Here is a 21,379-nt window from a genome sequence, read left to right on the forward strand (position 1 = left end):
TTTTTATCAAGATGCTTTGGTGATATCTAAAAGGAGAATCAGCTTGAAGAGTGGTTCAGTTCTCATCAGCTTCATGGGTCTCAGTCTTAAGGGCTATTGCATTCACAATCCAAACAAAGTCTTGTGGAATTCTCAGGAGGATCTAACTGTTAGAGGACCTAGAGTGACCCAAGGGCAAAGTGAGAGCTGTACTGGGAGGAAAGATGTTCCTGGGCTACAGCAGTGGGGAGCCAGAGTGACATGATGCTGTGACTGTGCAGTGGATAATGTTCATGGCTCTTTTGTGCCAGTGTCTCCCAGTATGACTTCATAGGACAAAGAACAAGCACATGTTCAATGGAAACAGAGAGTTCAGGTAAAGAGACACGAAGAGTCTCCAGCAGATCTCCAGAAGTAAATGAAGTCAGATTTTGCTTTTTAACCATGTGCTGCTTAGGTTGTAGCATACTCTTACGCAGCTCAGACAGCTGGGAAGAAAGATGTTTGAAGGCTTGATTTCAAAGAACTGTCTAAAATATGTCCATCCACTTTTCACCCTCACACATGTAAAAATGGAGCAACGAGCACAAAGGACTCCTGCCAGTAAGAACACGTATTTCCATTTGTGTACTCTGGTAAATCAGGAGTGGAGCAAGAGGGAATTTCACCACAACTGTAAGGAAGGCTGGCTTGGAGATGTAGCCAATGACTTAAATGTCTCCTTACCATTAATTGGTGCTGTGATGCCAGGCGGTAACCAATCTGTGAGTGTGACTAATCCAGCAGGCACTTTAGAAATGAGTACACAGCTGTTTGAAGTCTAACCTATATTGAGTTACAATTTAATTGGTCCGTAATCATGAAGTAAACACTTGCTAGTTGCACTAATTGTGTTTCAACCCTGATCTAGGCAGCAGTCTCCCTACTGGAAAGTGAGGAAATATTACAGAAAAAGACGAGCAGAGTTTGCCCAACTTTTCCATAGATGTTTCCACGGATGTTTCAGACCCTAGCTCTTCTGCTCAGTACACATCCAAGTCCTTCCAGAAGACTGTTCAGATCCCCGACCTCTCCTCTTCCTGGGAGGACTCTTTGTGTCCTTTGCCTTAAAAGCAGGTCAGGTCTCATCTGCACTTCCTCCAGATAGGAAGGACCTTCTCTCTCCCACAAATGTAGGTGGAACATACCCCCTACCCAAAGAGCTATCTGGCATCTGATCCTGCCCCTCACACAAATGCACCCGGATCCCGTCCAGCCTCCTTTGTGACATGATCCGTCAGCCCTCCAGTGCTATCCCCACGTCCATTGTCAAAGTGGACCTACCCCAGGTGCTTAAAAGTTTTATGTAGAACTTTTCCTATCACTGGAGCAGAGGTGATTTTCTGCTGATTTCCTATTCAGCACCTCAGGCGAGCCAGAGGCAGGCTCCGAAAAGCCTATGAAAGGCAACTGAATGAATATACTGTTCCCTCCAATTGTGACTCCATCATTTCCTCTCATTACTCTAATAGAAACAAATCTTTCTCATCTCAGCCCTATTACCTCACACAAAGGAAAATGGTATGTAATCCTGTTAGAGCTGGGCTGCTGCTGGACACATTTTAAGGTCATTGTTCTGGGATGCCAGTCTCCACTGTGTGAGACTGGGAGAAGTGGGAAATGCAATTACTAGGCTATTCAAATCCCTAGAATGAAATGCTGCTGTTAACAGGCAGAAGCCAGCAAGAAAAAGAGCAGTTGCTTTATAAAATTATAGGGTTTGGCTAAATCAGAGTCTAATCAGCACTTCAGTAAAGGAGCAGGGTTAGGTTCTACTGCCATCCATGGGGTCCCCTCATTCCCCTCAACCTGATCTTTGGCATCCCCAGTGGAAGCCCAACCTGCAAGATGGGTTATGGTCATGAAGCCAGTGGTGTACAAGTCCAATGGTGGTCCATGTCCAGGATTTACACTCTACTTTGAAATGGGGAAGCCCTAAGAGTTTAGCAACAGGAATCTGCCTGCTGCTGCCATCACCTCATACTGTAATTTGGCTCTGAGCTGCTTGGGAGCAGATTCTGGGATCAAATCTGTCTCCTAATATTCATGGCCTACGGCGCCAGTCTTGCTGATTGCTGGTGCAACCCAGCTATGCAGCCAGGTGGGAAATTTGTATTGCTAAACTCATGGAGTTGTAACCCCCCACAAGGAATTCATATGCTGGAGGAGAGAAGGGAGCTAGTGCTGCTCGTGGCAGTCAGTGAAGCAAAGCAGAACAATACGAGTGGGAATGATCACAACTGTCTCATCGAGTTGGCTTCTATTGAGTGGTTAGACACTGACATGTTCCTAATCATTCCCACCCAAGTGAAGCCAACGCATTTTTAGCTGTACAGGTAGTAAAGACAGAGTCAGAAATCTTGCAGGACAAACATTATGAAGGACCACACAAGAACAACAATGACCATCACAAACCACAAGCAGAGACAAACTTTTGTCACGGACTGTTCCTGACAGCCAACCTCCTACTGTTATGTCCTGTGTTTCCTTCTGCTTCTGCCCCACACTTGAGCAGTGTGGCTGCTCTTGCTGGTCTCTCATGCAGTCAGGCAGTCACTCTTCTTACTGCCTCGAAGCCCCTCTTTATCTTCACCGTCCCTGCTGCGTTACCCTCCTGCTGCCAATGTTCCCTCAGTCTCCCAAAGGATTTCTTGTCCCACAAGATAAAGCTGGATTCCTGCTGAAAGCAGGACTATTTTTGCAGGTCCCAGAAGGAAGTGATGTGGGCTGAGGTAAGGTTCCTGGTAGAGAAGGAGAAAGCAGCCGATCACCACTGGAGTCTCCAAGTCCCTTGAAGAGACGAGAGTCACTTCCCTGTTTATGCTCTTTATTAGTCCCTATTCTCTTTAATCGGCTTAGACTGATGAGCCGAGGCAGCGGTAGGGATCAGCCAGGCTGTTTAATTAAAGGATTGCAGCTCAGCCCTGCAGTTTGGGGGTTTGTGTAAATGAGCTGCAAGTACATTATTTAATCTGCTGCGCAGAGAGGAGTTGAGGCATTAATGAAGCAAACTCTAATTAAAACTAGACGGCTGATGGTTATTAGTGGCATCAGTTCTGACAGGATTTATCTCATTTAGGGAAATGCCTGATCATGGAGGGGGAAAAGAAAGAATAAACCCGAGCTGGTTTATCAAATTCACCACAGCACCACTTGTGACTGGCTGTCCATTCAATAGGGCTCAGGAGAGCTGCACAGGGAGCCCCTGTGTCCCAGGCTCTCCCATCAGGAGCCCTGATGAGCTTATTTAGGGATACGCTTGGCTCACCCAGGAACTGATTGCCTATTCAGGCTGTCTGACCCATATATTTCAGTCTTGATTGACTTTTGTTCTGCCTTGGTTCAATGGGTAGCCTGTTCATGATTTGAGCAGGGTGACAGGCTCTGCAAATGATCTGATGAGCTTCTCCCAGCAGTGTATTGTGCCATTCCAGAGCAGCATAACTATGAGCTATGGACATCTGCTCCACGGTGACCCTGTGTTTTTCCCTCTCCTGCATTTTTTTGCCCTCCTCACTGCATTGTATATGTAACTTCAGATATGAAGGAATCCCATGGTTGACTGCAGGACCTGTCAGAGGCTAGGAGGTGTTTTCTGTCCAGCATGAAGCTGACCAGTGAGTTTAATAGTCCTGCCTGTGCTCTGCCTTTCTTCTGGCACGGTGTGTGAAGTAGGGATGCTCTTCTCGCCTGAGACAGTCACATAGAGAGATCACAAATAAAAGTTTCTCTGTTTCAAAAAGCAAAAATTCTGCATGCCTGTTTCTCACCTTCAAATAGCCATGGTGGCTTCAACCATGTCTATCTCTACATAGAATATTGTGTCACACACAGACAGATTCAGGACAGCTATTAGGGTCTGGGGGCAATAGAAATGGGGAGGACAAGAGAAAGCCTTGGGAAAAAAAGTAAGGAAAGAAGGAGGCCTGGAGAGTGGGACAAGCTACAAAAGACATAAAATGGACAGGCACAGATCAGTATGAGAAGCCCCTTAAGTAGAAGCCCAGATGCAACATGCTGTAGGGGTCATTGCCATTCATTCCCACTTCTGACTTTCCTGGCTTAGACTCATCTTTGGATGCAACCTGCCAAAGTTGTTAAATTACTGGAACAAATGATTGCTTCCTCTTCAATTTACCTGCCAACTCCAAGGTGAGAAATTTGGTGGTTCCCAGCACAAGGAAGGCAGGAAAACTCAGGCTCAAAGGATAGGTACGGCTTTTGGGAGTCACTGGGACAAAAGGAAGGCCTGAAGTATGAGCATGACAAAAACGACACTAGAGTGTCTTCACTGTAGGAGTGACAGCCTTGTAGGACAAGAAAATGCTAGAAACTAATGGAACCGATCAGAAATAAGATGGAGGCTGGGACAAAAAAGGGACAGGGTCAAGGATCAGAGTATGAAGATAGAACACTATGGCAAAATTGAGCTTTGGTTCAGACAAAATAGAGCACATCATAAGCAAAACTCTCTCTCTCTCTCTAGAAATGCAAGGGAGAGGTTGCTGTCCCTACAACAGAAACCTCTGCTGTCTCTTCCTCTTCCTTGCCAGCATCTCCCCATCTGCCACAGAGGTGCAAGTGCAGATGTCCCACAGGGCTGTCATGCAAACTTTACCAATGCTTGAAAGCCCTCAGCACAGACATCATGGAGGTTAACCCTTCCACCCTCATACACAAATACGCAGGAGGAGTCCTGCTTCTTTACCCTGTCTCCAAGTGTGGCTGAACCCTACTTTTGAACATACACACACACCCCTCCCTGTTCTCTTCACACTTTTCCTTGGAAGGAAATCAGAAACCACAGTCTGCTCCAGTGAGCAGAACAAACAAGAGAAATATCATTTAAAAAATGCTGCGGCCTCACTACTGCAATTCAGCTGCCCAATTCTGTCCAGAGCTCTCCCTAGTAATTCAGGCTTCTTATACAGATGCCAAAGGTCAGATGTAAAAGTCTAGCAGTGTGATGAGCAAAACCTTTAAAGAGAAACCTGTTTACTGTTGACAGAAGGGTGATGAGGCATGAGGAAAAGGAGTAGGTCTGTGAGATGGAGGTGTAAGAAGTTGTGAGAGGAGGAGATGGCAAGAATAGAGGGACAAGGCCAAGCATGGAAGCTATACGCAGTATGTACATCTCAAGTATTTTTGAAGCTCCTTGGACCCCTTGGTCTTGGCACTGATGTCATTCACTGGTGAGGGAAAGCTATGACAGTTGCTGGTGTACCCACACCTGGCTGCACTGGATACAAGTTGGTAATAGCTAATAGTACCTGTCTGTAATTGTCCTTCATTGGCAAGCTCAGACCATCTCAACACATGTAAAACTGTGCCCCCCCACCCTGTCTCAGCATATGAGACAGGACCCTGAGTTTTTTTGGTGACTTTTGCTGTAGCTTAAAGATTATGGGTCTATACTCGTGTGTGTCCAGGCACCTTATAACGTGGGATAACTGATTTGAAGGACAAGAGTGAAGCATGTGTATGTCGGTGTCAAAGTGATGCAGAAGGGTAAGGAAAGGTACAAGTGTGAATGCGGGTTGATGGAAGTAGACGTTTGAAGAGAGGCTGAAAGTATTTTTTTGGAGGTGCATGGGTGTGTGTGAGTGGAGGCCAGAATGGGTTTGTGAGCAATTACACAACACTACAAACAGTAATCTCTGGGAGGGAAAAGAGAGAGACAGCAGTGCTGGGGACATGGGACATAAGGGAGGATGTAGGAGGATAGGCGTGTATAATACGTGAGTTTTTTTCTGGGACAGGAAGATTAGTGATGGATGAAAAGGAAGTAGGGGATGGAAAAGAAAAGGTCTTGCTGGCAGCAATTTCCCACCTTGGTGAGGAGTCCAGAGATGAAGGCTTCTGCTCTGCATCAGCTGCTGGGCAACAGAACTGGTGTAAAACAGTTTCATTCCTGTAAGAAAAAAAACACCATAGCAGGTCAGTGTTCAGCTCACTCAGCAGAAAATTCAAGGGAAAATGCCTTTCCCAGGGCTGTTCCAAGGGGAGAGTGACTCCCAGTGATGCTGAAACAGAAATCTGATTATTACATGAACGTTTTGCACTCCAAGGTGGTGGGGAGCAGGAGAGTAGGGGGCTGACAACTCTATTCCCCTGCCTTACCTGTCCTGCTGCTGATGTCAAGCTGTAGGGAATGGGGCAAAAGCACCCAAATAAAAAGGTTTCCTTCTATCAGTATCTGTCTCATGAGCCCATACATCTCATGAAAAACAGTTTTCCCTGTCTCTAACTTTTATTTCTTTTGGGTCAAAAACTTCCCTTTAGACTTGTTTCCTTAGGTATGTTTCCTATACATTGTTATGCAAAGAAGTTGATTTTTTTGTTGACAGTGAGCAAATTAACTCCGCAGACATTTCTCCTGAAACCTCTCTAGGGCACAGAGATGATAGCCTCGGCACATCAGCACTGTGCATTACAGAAACAGTAGCAGAAAACTTACAGGACAAGCACAAGTAGGGGGGCTGAGATCATGACGAGAGGAAGATATCACGGCAAAGAAAAGCAAAACCATAAACCTGAGCAAAACACGAGAACAAAAGGCTAAAAATGTGTTTATTAGATAAGAAAGGCAAAAGAATTAATCGGAAGGAAGAAATCCTAGACCAAACTTCCAAAACTGCTCACTGGTCTTGAGTGACTTGTTCTTGGGTCCCTTGCCTGGAAACATAAGGAATCTGATTTTCAGGGGTGTTGGGTACTTATCACAGCATTGGAAGACAGTAAGAGCTGCTCAGCATCTCTGAAAATGAGATCCTTTTAAGATACCTGCAGGGAGGCCCTTGAGGTGTCATAGGCAGAACAAATCAACAGCCAATTCTGAACGCAATGCCCTTCATCAATGAAAAGGGGTCACTGAAAAGAGACACGGTGTCAAGGGGGTAAAGTAATAGGGGAATGTAAAAGAAAATTAAAAGAGGAGAAGAAAAGCAGGGCAGATAAAGCAGGCTGAATCCTCAGATGCCATAAAATCACCCTGTCTCCAAGTCAGTGGAATAGCACTTAGAGCTCTGCTCTCAGTGCTACTGCAGAGACCCAGGGCTCAAATGGGGTCATCTCCTTTTAAAAATATTTTTGCAGCTTCTAACCCAGACAGAAACAGTAAAGCTAAGTCTCCTGGCTTGTCATGGAGTCTCAGATTCTTCCAAAGGTCCTGCCACAGTTTCCCTCACTCTGAAATATGAAGCTTATCACCTTTGTCTTTCTCAAAATCCGACAGACATGGCCACAAAGATAGCTAAATTACAGGCAATGAGGATACTGTTCCCAGACACCTCCTTCTGTCATCTCGGCTAGCTTAATTTAACAAACTGCTTAGTTCTTCTGCTTCCTTGGCTTCCAATGCATTCTCAAAAGGAATCTTTCCTTAGAAACAACAGGATTGGCAGGAGCAATACAGCAGGGGCAAGACAAAAGCATTAGCTTTTGCCTCACTGACCTCTGCCCATGCCCTCAGTCCCTGCCTGTGACATGCAACCTGCTGGTAAACAGAGGACATGTTTGCATGACGTATCGATTTCATCTCCTGGTCTTCCATTTCTGTAACTACCCAGTTCACATACCTTCTCTCCTTCCAGCCTGGTTATTGCTGGTTCTCACTACACTGTTTCTAATTTAAACTTCTCATGTGGCAAGTACCTACCTGACTGGGGTGTCCATAAACTACTTGTGGTGTTCTTTTACTAAAGCAAGTGGTGGGATCACATTGGAGTCTATGTTCAAGCAGGCTCACACAAATACTCCAGCTCCTACATCTTGTCACTCTGCTTGCAGCTAGAATCTGTCAGGAATTTTCTGATAAAATTTTGGTTTTGCATAAAAACACTGATTCATCAAATTTGTCTGGTGAAAACATCTTGGGTTTGACAAAGATTCTTCAAATTACAGGGCTTTACATGGATTTCCTGGTAAGCTGCTGGAGGGCCATGCCTCCATATCCCACATCTCTGGTGCAGTCATGCCATACAAGTAGTCCCTCGGAGAGGGGCCATCAGGTTTTCCACCCAGCTCTTTGTTCTGCCCAACCCCTAAAGCAGCAATGCTGGGAGTTGGCTAGCTCAAGAGGTGTGGAGCACCTGTGCCAAGGCAGTCGGCTCTGCAGAGCAGCCCTGGAGTCACAGACATCGTCGGCTGCAGTGTGGAAATGCACAAGGCTCTCAGCTGATTTAACAACAGCTGGCATTCATTCTGAAGAGCATGCTTGGTTTCAGAAGTGTTATATATTGGCATTTCTTACCGAATTTCGTCTCTACAGGAACCGCTGGGAAAAAAAGGGCCCACTTCCAGATAAAAATAACAACGTATTTTGAAATCATAGAATCATTTAGTTTGGAAAGGACCCTTAAGATCATCAAGTCCAACCATCAACCTAACATTGTCAAGTCCACCACTAAACCATGTCCCTAAGCACCACATCTACATATCTTTTAAATATCTCCAGGGATGGCAACTCACCCATTTCCCTGGGCAGCCTGTTCCAATGCTTGACAACCCTTTCAGTGAAGAATTTTTTCCTAATATCCAATCTAAACTTCCCCTGGCACAACTTGAGGCCATTTCCTCTTGTCTTATCACTTGTCACTTGAGAGAATAGATCAACCCCCACCTCACTACAACCTCCTTTCAGGTAGTTGTAGAGAGCGATAAGGTCTCTCCTCAGCCTCCTTTTCTCCAGGCTAAACAACCCCAGTTCCCTCAGCTGCTCATCACAAGACTTGTGCTCTAGACCCTTCACCAACTGGAGTTCAAATGGAGTCTTCCAAAAAATGGACACCCCAAATTTCAGCCATTTTTAATCTCAAGACTTCCCTAAATGAGCTACGCTGTCCTCCGCTTTTATCCAAACAGCAGATGCACCATTCCAATTCTTAATTACACATGAAGAAAGCAAACAACAGGGAGGAAAAACATAGTGAAAAAGAGGAAAGAATGAGGTCAGACAAAAAAATTGAGAAATAGAAGCTTGTATAGAGATGCAATGCCTTGCTAGTTAATTATGAGGATAGAAACAAAGAGAAAAGTAAAGGGTAAACAGGAAAAGTAAGGGTGGTGTGAAGTTACAGGACTTTAAGCTCAGTCTCCTGTGGGCGTTTTAAGAAAAAACATCTCACAGATACTCTTCGGAGAATCAGTATGCTCTGAGCACTGCAGCTGCACAGTCAGCTGTTTACTCTAGTTTTCATGATTTCTCATGTGTGTTTAACACTAACCTTTGGTATTTTCTGCCCAAACCAGAGTCCTCTGGAACCTCTGAGATCCCAAGATCTCTGGAGTGGTTGTGCACCTTACGTACCACTACTAGATCTTGATCATGCCCAGAGGCAGAAATCTGCCTGCAAGCCATTTGGGATCCTTGACTCCCTCTCTGGGGGCCATGACTCCCATGGAGAAGCCACCAGGGAGGTGGTGAAAAACAGGCTAAATATATGAGGTGTAAATGGATATTCTAAGACTGTGCTGAAAGCTGTTCCCCTGATTCAGGGCAGGGAAGGATATCTTTAAATCTGAGTTCCCCAAATGCCTACGAGCAGTTGGAGCTCTGTGTCTATTTACATTCTTCTTTTACAGCTTGCTTCTCTGTCTCTTTCGTGCTACCCAGGAATACGCCACAGGGATGGGGTTCCACCTTAGAGTCTATCCCTGTTCATTTTCCTCTTTCTTTCCATCTCTTGATCCTGCATATATCCGATATTTTGCAAAGCCATGCCCTCGCCTTTGTAGCATGGCATACAAAGCCCAGACAGGAGCTGGGAGAGGAAGGGTTAACTTGCTGTGGAAGAAGTGGACCTGTTCCCTGCCTGAAGAGGCTGTATTAATTGCTATCTGGACAAAGCAGCTCTCATCTGGACGCAAAAGGCAAGTGTCCTAGGGCTTTACTATGACTTCTAAGCCTAAAGTAAGCGCTCTAGGAAAGCAGCTCTCTTCTTAACCTGTGAAGTCTTCAGGTAAGATGCTATTTTTGTTGCTGTGATTCAAGAGGGCCTGGCAGGCTTGTAATGGCTGGTGGCTACCTGGAATTTCATTCCCTTTTGGTGTTGTCACCCTTTGCACAGCTTTAAAGTGAGTCTTGAGATATTTAGTATCTGTCTGAAGTCAGTGTTAGACTTTTGATGGTGGGTTTTATTTCCTTTCTGTGCTTTCTTTTTATTTTGTTTTTTGAACAAATCTTACTTCATAAGTCAGAAAGGCTACATAAAACTTGAATGTGCAGCCTCTGAGGAGTTAAACACCAGAAAGCGTAAGACTTGTCTCTACCTTACCTTCCTCAGACTGCATCACAGAGACTGCAGCTAAACAAAAACCGTTGTGGGCAGATCAGGTAGGTGACTGGGAAGAGAGATGATTTCTCCCGTCTGTCAGGATGCTGTTTAAGTGTTCTGTTTCCAAGTCGTTGCTTTAAAACCAAATTATTATCTCTTGGGCTGCACCCCAATGAAAGCTTGGAAGGGAAAAGACAGCAAGAAGAAAAGGTCTTCTGAGTGAGTGAAAAGTTAGGTGGTACGGAAGACGAAGAGGCTAACAGAGAGGGAGAGATGCTGAAGGGCCTATTGAGGTAAGTGTTGCCAGCAGTACGTGAGTTACGTGTGGAGGAGCAGCAGAGGACAAGGGCAAGCATAGATGCAAAAGGAGGACTGGAAGCAGCCTAAGCCTGTCACTGCCTTGCTCTGTCTAGCTGGGACGCATGCTCCAGAGGTGAAGATTTGACAGTCCACACCTATCTTAAATGCATAGAAAGCTGTGCTTGGCCCAGTAGTAATCCATGCTGTCAATTGAAACATTATCCCCCTCTCCTTGGAGAGAAAACAACTGACTGAATTTTATTCAGTTGTCTTTAACATTGCTCCTAACAAAAGGTATCCTCCAGCCAGCTGCCTGCAGCTTCCATGTGGGTATCTGTGAATGAACTGTCCGGCCACAGCAATTCCAGCTCTGTGATAAACTTTATAGAGGTCTGTGCCACACTTCCTGGCTAGCACAAGCTGTCTAGTCAGCTCAGGAGTTAGCTCTACCCTTCTGGCTTCCTAGAAAGTTGGACTGTGCTGCAAAGGGGCAGCCTGACTTGTGCTGCCTTGGTCTTTACAGCTATGGATCCCAAAGAGCCAAGCCTCTTTCTCTTAAAAACTGGTGTCATAGAGGGTACAAGAGCTGAGGTTCAAAAATTGAAAGTCTATGTAAGCTACCTAGATTGCACATCACAGGGCCAATGGAGTCCAAACTTTCCTCAAATTGCCTTAATGCTGTATCTTCCCTTACGACAAGTGCCTGGGGCTTTATCTTTATTCAGTGTTGTTGCCCGTCTTAAGCATCAGTGCCCACTAGTTTAGCACTGATGACAGCTGTCCTGAAATAGAGATGCCTGGCTGCTGAGAGCTGTGTTACGGCAAACAAGTCTAACCCCTTTTTCTTCTTCTCCCGCCCCCTGCAAAAGCAAACCCCCAGCCCAGACAGCATATGGAAAACAGTGGTGCTCCCTGCTCTCCAGCAGTCAGTTTTAATTAAACAAATATCCAGTGTGGCCTGTTCCCATAGATAAAGAGCAGCTCTGTGTTTTTCTGCACGAATGATTTTAGACTACATGAAATGCCAAAACAAGACAGAATGGAAATTGCTCTCACTATGAGTACACAGAGCGTGCTTTTCTTTGATGTGCTGCATCACCCCTGCATCCCACCATGGCTGCTGCCCTGGTCAGTTATGTAGGATAGCTGGCATGGCCCCTACTGCAAGAACAATTAAGATCACTGGGTCCTCCAACTGCCTGTACTTGCTTAACCTCTGTAGCCTGGTACTTGGGTATTACTGGCCTGCATATTCAGTAGCCTTGCTCTTGGCTTAAGTGCACATCAGTTCTTAGAAATCTGACCATGCTAAAAGGCAAACGGTGATCCCTCAAGCAGTGTTCTATCAGTAAATAACTAGTCCAACTCACGTAGCATTTCTGGTTTCTCTTTAAAACTCCACCTTTTGAAGAAATGCTAGTGGCTTCGACCAAAAGTCATTATTTGTAGTGCTGGATGTCTCAGCTTTCCTGGAGTCTTTTGTTATTTGTCTCTATCTTGCATTTTTTCGGATAGCTGCCAACAGAACAGATGGAGTTACAGAAAATCACGGCCTAGAAGTGGAAGATTAAAGGCAGAAAGAGTCAAAGGAGAACTCAATTAATCTCAGATGAAGTTTTACTGGCTGTTATCTTTCCTAAGATGAGGACTGGAGAACCACAAACAGGTTCTATTTAGCAACGCTAAGTTTACGAAAGGCCGGTTGCACAGTCTTCTGACTCACCCAAAATGTATAGCTCAATGCTACCTCTACCTACCAATGGAAGGTGACACAACCTAGCTAATGTTAGCTGCAGGTCTTACTCTTTCTATCATCTCCCTCCTGAGCTAGATCTATTTTTGACTCCAGTCAACCTGGAACTGACAGTTGAAGTGAGATCTGAAAGAGACAGTGTTTCCAAAAGTGTTCCTTCTAGCAACTAGCTGATTCTTCCCTGGTACTTCACTCTTCACTCCAAAATACCCTTGCTGAAACTTTCTAGCTGTCTTAATTACTCAACTCAATTCTAGGTCATTAGCTGGTGCTTTGGAGGGACAACAAGCATGGTCAGAGTTTATGTTGTAGGGAAACCATACATGACTAAAAATAAATTCAAGTTATTTTCTGAAATTTAAGTTCCTTAACTCCTTGTAAGTTTGATGGCCTCCTCACTGTTATGGGATACTGTTGATGGCAAGAATTTGACAAGATTCAGAGAGGAACCGGAGATTTTAGAGACCATCCTATGAGAATACTTAATGCAGACCCTTCCCAAAGCCAATGTATAGCACTCAAACTTTTCAGCGTTAGAAGGCGGCTTTTATGGGTGTCCCATGGCTATCTACTGTGCTTCTCCTTGCTCTTCCATCTTGAACATCTGATGTTGGCCGTCTCTGAAAAACAGCTACACAAAACAGATTCACAAATCTGACTGTCTCAGAAATCCTGTGTTAAAGGGCAAGGGATTTAGTAGCCAAGATACTGATACATGAGAGTGAAACAAGTCTGAGACTGTCATTTTATTTTACGTTACCAGTAACTACAAAAATCCCAACCTAAGTGTCCTTGGGATGCCTCTTTGGAATGGACTGATGTGGTAAACTTCTCTAAATTGTCAAAAACTTCTGTATTCAGTCAAAAAATGTCCCAATATTAATCCCCAAAGAGGAGAATGAGACTGAAGCAGTCTGGAGTCAGATTTGCACGGAAGATTGCCGAAGATGAAACTACAACAAAGGAAGCAGAGAGAAGAATTGAGCAAAAGATGATAGGAAGATGATTTGGAATTTGTGTGTGTTGACCCAGCAAGCTCTTACCAACACTTTTAGGCTACTTTGATTTTATTTTCCCTTCCCTAACTTCTTAGTCTCTGCCTCTTCCAATACTCCATATATGATAGTTTTATGGCTATAGATTTACTTTGCTTTCCAAGTCATCACTGCGTCGACTTCCTCATCAAAAACATCCTCTCAAGTGACAGTGTCTATCCTTAGTCCTTTAGCTATCTGGAAGGTCAGTGCGATATTTGTAAAGGGTTTGCACATGCCACTATAGTCTATGCAAAACCACTTTATATCTGTTCCACATACTTGTCATCGACTCTCTGGTCTGTTGCCTACAGAGGTAGATGTTCATTACGTATCTGTGTGCAGAGTGCCAGTTACATCATCCACATCTAGGATTTTCTTAACTTACTTCAGATCAGGGACTGTCTAGCTCTGCCTGTAACCTTTCACAGGCTTAGATATCTAATTAATTGTATGAAAAAAATGAAGATGTGCCTAGATGATGTCTAGATGCCAGGACGTAACTACTGCCTACAAAAACAAATTGCTGAAGAAACACCCTGGCAGTGTCAGCATGATGGATGAATGTATAACATACACATACATGCCCAGCCTTGCCAGGATTCATGGTAGCTCTTCTTTCAGTCCACTTGAGTGCCTATCATTCCACAACTCGCTCTTTACCATTCTGAAAGCGGTTCTTCCTTCTTCCCTCCTCCGCCCCCCAGAGTCATGCTGGGAGGGGTGAAGAGGGGAGAACTTAACAGGCGCACCAATCTTCTCTGCTCGCCTGCCAAAAATGAAAAATCAGATATGTTTTGTAGTCTGGAACTTGGCCTGGAACACCTCATGAGTGTTTGAGAGAATGTCTTCTTCCATGATGTTTCTCTGGCAATTTGATGATCAAAAGATCAAAAACCTACTAAGTACCTGCTTAATCATCATATTGTTTCTTGGTATAAACACATTTTAAGTCATACATCCTTTGTACAGCACTACTATAAATTTATTTTTCTAGTAGAAGGGATGGCATGAAAAAGGGATTCCCACTGACAGAGTATTTCCAGTTTCTCACCAGAATATGTTCATTTTAGAGACCCTATACAATATCTTAAAATAAATTCACTTCAATAGTATAAAATACCATATGCATACACTACTGTTTGGAAAGCAGAAATTCAATGTGACATGCTGACGCAAGTGTGTGTCTTTGAGCTATTGTGGGTTCTTCAGAACAGCACAGCTTGGAAGGATAAGCGCAAGGCACCGTGCTGAGGAAATGGAATTTCCTGTGTTGGAGGAAGAAGATCCAAGCCAATGCTGCTGTGATCTGATCTTTTTTTGGTTAACTAGTTGGGTGACTACAACAGATATGTCAAATATGCCATTCATTTATCACCATCTGCTTCTAGGGATGGAGATATTAATGCCATATCTTCCTGAACAGTTGGTTTCTCAGCTTCCTTTACTCCTTTTATGTGGTAGTCAGTTCTCCTGTACATCCTCACTCTTACCTTGAAGAAATTCTTGTGGAAAAAGTGTAGGCATGACTGGCAGATGAGTGCATGGATTTCAGAAAGAATTTGGGGTGTTTTGTACCAACTTCAGCCTGAAGAACATGACCCATGGACAAATGTGTGTGGATGTGTACTAAAGAGGGTCTGAGCATGAAGGGATAGTTTGAGCTGGCATTCATGGGCTTAAGGTCAGACTCAGCAAAGTGTCTGGCAGATGGTGAAAATGAGCCGTGGCCTCTTGTGTTCTGGCTCAGTGGGTTCTGCTCCTTTGCCATAGACCTAGACACTCTGTTTTCTCTTGTTGGTGACAGGCTATTTGACAGAAATTTCCTTACTTGCAGATCTAGGCTCTAGACATCACTGGCAAGAGTGAGGAAGACCAGAAAGATGTCACCTGTGGATTCACTGTATTCAGTGAAAATTCCTGCTGACAACTCCATTTTGTTGCCCAGAAACACTTGAAGGAAATCTAATTCATTTGTCAAGCCTACACTGAGTGGTTGGGCTAACTGTCAGATTTCCCCTACATGCTGGAAACAGGCAAGAGCAGAAAAAGGAATGGAAGGAGCAGCTGGTATTCATACACGCCCCAGGAATCAACTGGAGGGGGAGAGTCCACAATGACTTCTGGATCAAGTCTGCCAGATAATCTCCTTGTGACAGCCAGAAGCAAAGTCTGGGTCCAACTTCCAGCACTTTTCATGCTAGGTGGTGCATTACTCTTTGTACAGTTTTGTGGCTCTTGGTGCTTCAGCTACAGTGGGATAAAATAACTTAACTTGAGGTGAACTAAGTGTGATACACTCACTTTCAATTATCTGTGGACTAACTTCATTATAACCAGAGTCAGTCTAGGTGTCAGAAATTGTCCACGGGAGGAAACTTAAGATCAAGTATCTGCTATACAAAGGAAGTCTGATCCTTAAAGCAGTAAACAGCAGCTTGAAGAGATTTGGAAATAGTATTCAACTCAGATGGAACAAAACTTTCAGATTTGGAACACGTGGATGGCCTGCGAGAAGCTAGCATTGCTGAAAGCTCTCTGTAGAGGGGTACTTGTATCTCTGATCTAGCTATGTTGTTGTCTTATTGAATTACTAGTTGAGGAAATACTCTTTAGGTTTATGGAGGTTGCTTCTCATATTCTCATATTGGCCCAGTGGAAGTGATTCGCTGAGAAGCTTCTCTTCTTGTAATTAATTCTTTTCCTAAGGCACAGTAGGAACAGGGATGAGGGAAATGATTCTACCTGCTATGCAATTCCCAGGAAGAAACTTCTTGGGTGGAAGAGTTTATTATCAGAGGTTGGCGGAGCTGCCTCTCCTGAAATGTCTTTGAATCACGTGTGAGTGGGGAGTCCATTCACCCCATTTAAATTGGATTTCTCTCTTCCAGAAGAACACTGGCTGCAGAGATCATGGCTGTCTGCTAATTGGATTGGCGCTTTGTAAGCACTGAGAGGAAGAAGGCAAAGCGGCCATGATGGGAGCAAATGCTGTATGTTGGACTATGCAATACCCCAATGCGCACCACCAGTCTTGTTTAGATCCTCTGTCAATGGTGAAAACAGTGGATGACTTCTTGTGATAGACAAGTCACAACATCACTTGCTCTGACTTGCTATCAGGTACTCAGGAAAAACAGCTACTGTATCAGAGAGCAATCTGATATTCTAAATATACGTGCACAGCTAATCGCGTGGAGATCCTCTAGTGACACATGCAAAACACACTGGGAGTGAGCAGAGGTTTAGTTAGTTGTAACCAAAACTATACTTCGGATATCACAACTAGGAAGCTTCTATGTAAATCTGAAGCATGTGTGAGGGGGAGTTTATGTAAATTCCTGAAATAATTTCAATTAAATAATTACCATAAACAGAAGTTGTATTAATTTCTTAGTGGAAAGATGGTATATTCATAGAAAACTACTTTTCCAAGACAACATGTGACCTTTTCCAGGACAGCATCCCTCACTTCCAACTATCTTCAATATCTTCATTTCTTTTAAAGGTTATATATGTAATGGAATAATTACATGTCTGCAAATGGATGCTGGTAGCGACCTTTCTGTAGCTTTAAAACATCTTTTCATACCTCTTGTTTTGTACTATACAAAGACCCTTTCTTCTTTGCTCAAATAATAGATTTATAAGTACATAAAATGGAAATAGCTAGCAAAAGCTCACTTTTAATTACACTGATGAGCATTGTCCAAATCCCCTCCGGTTCTTCATATAATAATTATAGTTTGTCAGCCTAATACCAGTGAGTACATGGTCCTCCTAAAGAGATCAAGAAATAGCACTCTGCCTGAATGCTCTGCTAGCACAGTAAACACCTTTTTTCTTCTCTCCTATTTTGGGCTGATATGTATGAACACCATAAAAAAGCTAAGGCTTGTGTTAGTGGAATTGGCAACCCTTTTCACAATTACTGGAACTGTGAGATATAAATGGAATTTAGGTCTCTTCCTCAGTAAGAATAAATTATTTTTACTTTTTGAATAAGTATCAGGATTGGACTCAGTGAAAGGATTTTTGTTATGACTGAGTATTAGACCTGGTTTTAATCAGGCTTAGACTTCTTACTGGCTTCTCACTCGTGTTTAACCCCTTAGTACAGGAAGAAAGCCCCGGAAATTTCTAGATGCTAAAATCAAACTGTCCCTCAGCAGTGAAGAATGACAAAGCTATATGAAGGAGTGCTGTTTAATAATTCAGAATCCCATAAACATGCAAATTAGCTGCATACACAGAAATGGCTCACCACTGAACTCTTCATGCACCTTAGCAACACTGTCGTCTGTAGACTTGTCCCTGCATGGAAATGCACGGCCAGATTTGCTGCTTGTATCACAGCAGTTCTGTGCCCTTGCAGGCAGCTCTGTATTCAATGCTGGATACCAGAGTAGCACGACAGTGAATTGCCCACCTACTACAGACAAGTTTAAAAGCTTGTTACTACCACATTGGGCTGATGCACTAAATTTAAGTAGTGGCTTTATTCTATGCACTCACCAATGATTACCAAGATTATTCTGTGGGTTAAGTCCTGCTGGCTAGTACTGAGCTGCTCAGACTTTACTGTATGTTGGAGCTTGACACAAAATGGTATAACAAAAGGAGTGCAGTTGAATGTGGTGAAAAAGATCATGACTTGGCTTGGCTTGCAGAAGGCTGCTTCAGGCCCTTGGCTATGGAAACCCAGTTACTACCAAACCTGCAGGCATCTGGGGCTGTTGCATCAGTGACACCTACAATTGAAAGTGGAGTGGTTTCCTAGCTGGTAAGGACAACAAGGAGAATTAGGAATGCAGAACCAGACATAGGCTGCTTGGTGTCACACACAAGACTAAAGCCTGCTGTTCCCTGCTGCTTCAAAGCTGAGCTGCTTCTGCTGTGAGAGGGGAAGAGCAGAAGAAACGGGCAGGACCAGTTGCAGATCTGATACCTCAGGTGACAGATAGGAATAGTCACCATTGATTTAGGAGAAATTTAATTTCCCTATTTCCCTTTCACACATACCCATGTGCTTCCACCAGGGCGTTGACACATGAAAAGTAGGCAGTGTTCAAGACTGCTTGTGGACAAAGCAGCTGATTGACACAAAGACCAGATGAATTTGCATATGTAATTGCCCTGGAAGGAAAGTATCATTTGACACTAATGCAAGTGGGGAGAGGAAGCAACTTGTACGCTCAGCACTTGACTGTCACGGATACTTGGGTTTGGGTCAAGAGGAGATTTCACAGTTTCTTGAGGCTTCATAAACTCCTGACCTTGCTAAGGTAGCAGTAGAGCATGTGGAATTAGTGAGGTAACCTAAGATTTGGAAAAGCTATGGAAGTTGTTCCCTTCTTAACTGCTCAATAATTCCTGGGATTTAAAACCAGTAGGACAATGTACTGTCAAGTCAATTTATCAAGATGATGAGAGTTTAAGTTAGTCTTAGTCCCAAGAGTTGGATTATTTTATACTCCCTGTCGGGTGCAGCAGCACTGGGAAAAAATCACCACAAAAATGGAGAAGGCATCACTTCCTAACCTGATGCCTTGCATATATTGATTGTTCATCCATACCCTATCTCAAAATTGACATACAAATGTCAGCTTACACTCTTATACCTGGCCAAAAAAACAGCTCTTCAGCCACTGTTGACTATATGAACCTAAATAGCCTGCATGTGCAACCAAATGTACAGCTCATTTTGAATTAAATGAGCTGCTTATATCTGTCTATGCTACTGGATCTCTCTGTAGTGCCTTATTGCAGCTAGTTTGTGCCTTGTGGGGAGCCTTAACTTGCTAAAGCATCTGACTTACAAATCCATTACTATTCTCTACTTAGTAAAGCTTTGAGCTTCCCACCATGTGCTGGAGTCCTTTGTTTCCTTCCCTTTATTTGTAAAAAACTGTATTTAAGGTGTGGTTCTGGAAACATAAACATAAGAGATTTTCCTGTACTACAGGAGCCTGATTTCTGCAGAGATATTTCAGGAAAGTTTCAAAAGCAATTACTACAAATCAGAGTGAGGAACTGTGGCACTGATTGTGTTTCTGCTCCTTAAACAAGATGGCTGATGTAGACCTTCTGAACCTTGTGGTACTTACAGCTGGGCAATCTCCTCTAACAACTGAGATTTAACAAGTTTGCTTCAGTACCCTGGCGCCAACAGGGCTGCAGCATAAGCTGACACCATGTGGCTCAGCATAAACTGGCAGTGCTATTTGTGCTTTCACACTTCAGCTGTGAAGCTACATCAGTGATGGTTCCAGACCCTAGATGCTGGGATGTGACAATGCTTCCCTTCTTGGTAAGAGGCGACAGCAGTGGCAGTATCTGCATCTGTGGTTACTTTAGCACTAGGAGCTGTTGAAATCTTGATTCTTGTGATGAACAGATTCTTCCTAGACTCTAGTTAACCTTGGAAGCTGTGTGGTGGGGGAAATTCCACTTTTGACAGCTGCTGCTCTGTATAAAAAGAGTGTAGTGCATTAAGAGATGCCAGAGCTGTAGAAAAGGTGTTGGGAAGAGACAATAAAGCCTCTCACAGGGAAAACAACCTAGTAAAAATAAGATTTTAGTCAAACAAGTGTCAAACAGTGAGAAGCACAGAGGTAGAACTCTGGATTAGAAAGGAGAGCCATCTTCCTTCCTATTCTCTAAGGTATAAATAGGCAAGAGCAATTATCACAGCCCTAGGCTAGGAGGGTCAGCCTCGCTTGTAGCTGAAACGCAGTCCCCTGCATCCAGGGAGTAGCTACACATGATGTTATTCTCAGGGTGACTCCAGAGCAAACAAATTGTGACAGAGATTCATTAGTCACTGGATTTCTTTCATGGCAATGAAATAGAGCCCACTCAATGTGCCATGGAGGCTAAATACCCTCCCTCCTGTGTTAGGACGGGTACTCTGCCTCCAGGGTTGTCTAGTTCTATGCTGTTTACATGCAGCTCTGATGGTCCACACCAGTCATATGCTACTACAGGGAGATATGACTCTTAGTGCCTCATGTCTTGATTCTGGATTGCCAGAATTCATGTCTTCCCACAGCTATACTTCCTCTTCTAAAGAATTGGTACCTGATTCCTTACACGGTTAGCAGAGATAAGCATGCTCACGCAGCAGAAATACTCTTGAAATGTATGAAGAAGCAGGAATGCTGTCCTGGGCTCTTGCCTGTGTGCCCTTGAGAAAGGCAGAATTTGAGATGCAGTTGCAGATCACTATGTAGTCTCTATAGGCTGAGGCCTCCAAGGTCATTTTGGAGAGAGATCTGGCGACCATCTGTAAAGTGACATTCTTGCTAGACAGTCAGCAGTCACCTGATTAAAAAAAAATCAGAAGTGATTCATAGTGGAAGGCAGGTAATACTAAATAACATCCATCCTTGGAGCAAACTGACAGAAGCCACCTAAATGGGGTGAGAAAGGGGCATCCTCTTTATTTTTGAGAGAAAAGTTGTTCTGCATTGCTTGCAAAACCAACAAGTAAATAACACTAAGCATTTGAATCTTCTGGCATGACATCCTTATCTCTAAATTGGAGAGACAAGGATTTGATGGATGGACCACTCGGTGGATGAGGAATTGTCTGGATGGCCACACTCAAAGGGTTCTGGTGAATGGCTTGATATCCAAGTGGAGACCAGTGATGAGTGGCGTTCCTCAGGGGTGGGTATTGGGACCGGTGCTGTTAAACATCTTTCTTGGCAACATAGGCAGTGGGATTGAGTGCACCCCCAGGAATTTTTCCAAGGACACCAAGATGTGTGGTGCGGTCAACATACTGGAGGAAAGGGATGCCATCCAGAGGGACCTTGACAGGCTTGAGAGGTGGGCCCATACCAACCTCATGAAGTTCAACCAGGCCAAGTGCAAGGTCCTGCATGTGGGTTGGGGCAATCCCAAGCACAAATACAGGTTGGGTGGAGAACGGCTTGAGGGCAGCCCTGAGGAGAAGAACTTGCGGGTGCTGGTGGACAAGAAGCTCAACATGAGCA

At 44.0% G+C, this 21,379-nt stretch overlaps 1 protein-coding gene across 1 annotated transcript in view; it reads right to left on the minus strand.

The window, feature by feature from the left end:
* Nucleotides 1–21,379, minus strand: part of IQSEC3 (IQ motif and Sec7 domain ArfGEF 3) — a 110,557-nt gene that overhangs the window by 58,347 nt on the left and 30,831 nt on the right. Inside the window, exon 2 of the mRNA XM_054214465.1 lies at nt 5,849–5,929. Within this exon, the coding sequence (XP_054070440.1) occupies nt 5,849–5,929 (81 nt within the window). The remainder of the gene's footprint in view (nt 1–5,848; nt 5,930–21,379) is intronic.

Source organism: Rissa tridactyla, chromosome 1 (assembly GCF_028500815.1).
Source record: "Rissa tridactyla isolate bRisTri1 chromosome 1, bRisTri1.patW.cur.20221130, whole genome shotgun sequence".
Lineage (NCBI taxonomy): Eukaryota > Metazoa > Chordata > Aves > Charadriiformes > Laridae > Rissa > Rissa tridactyla.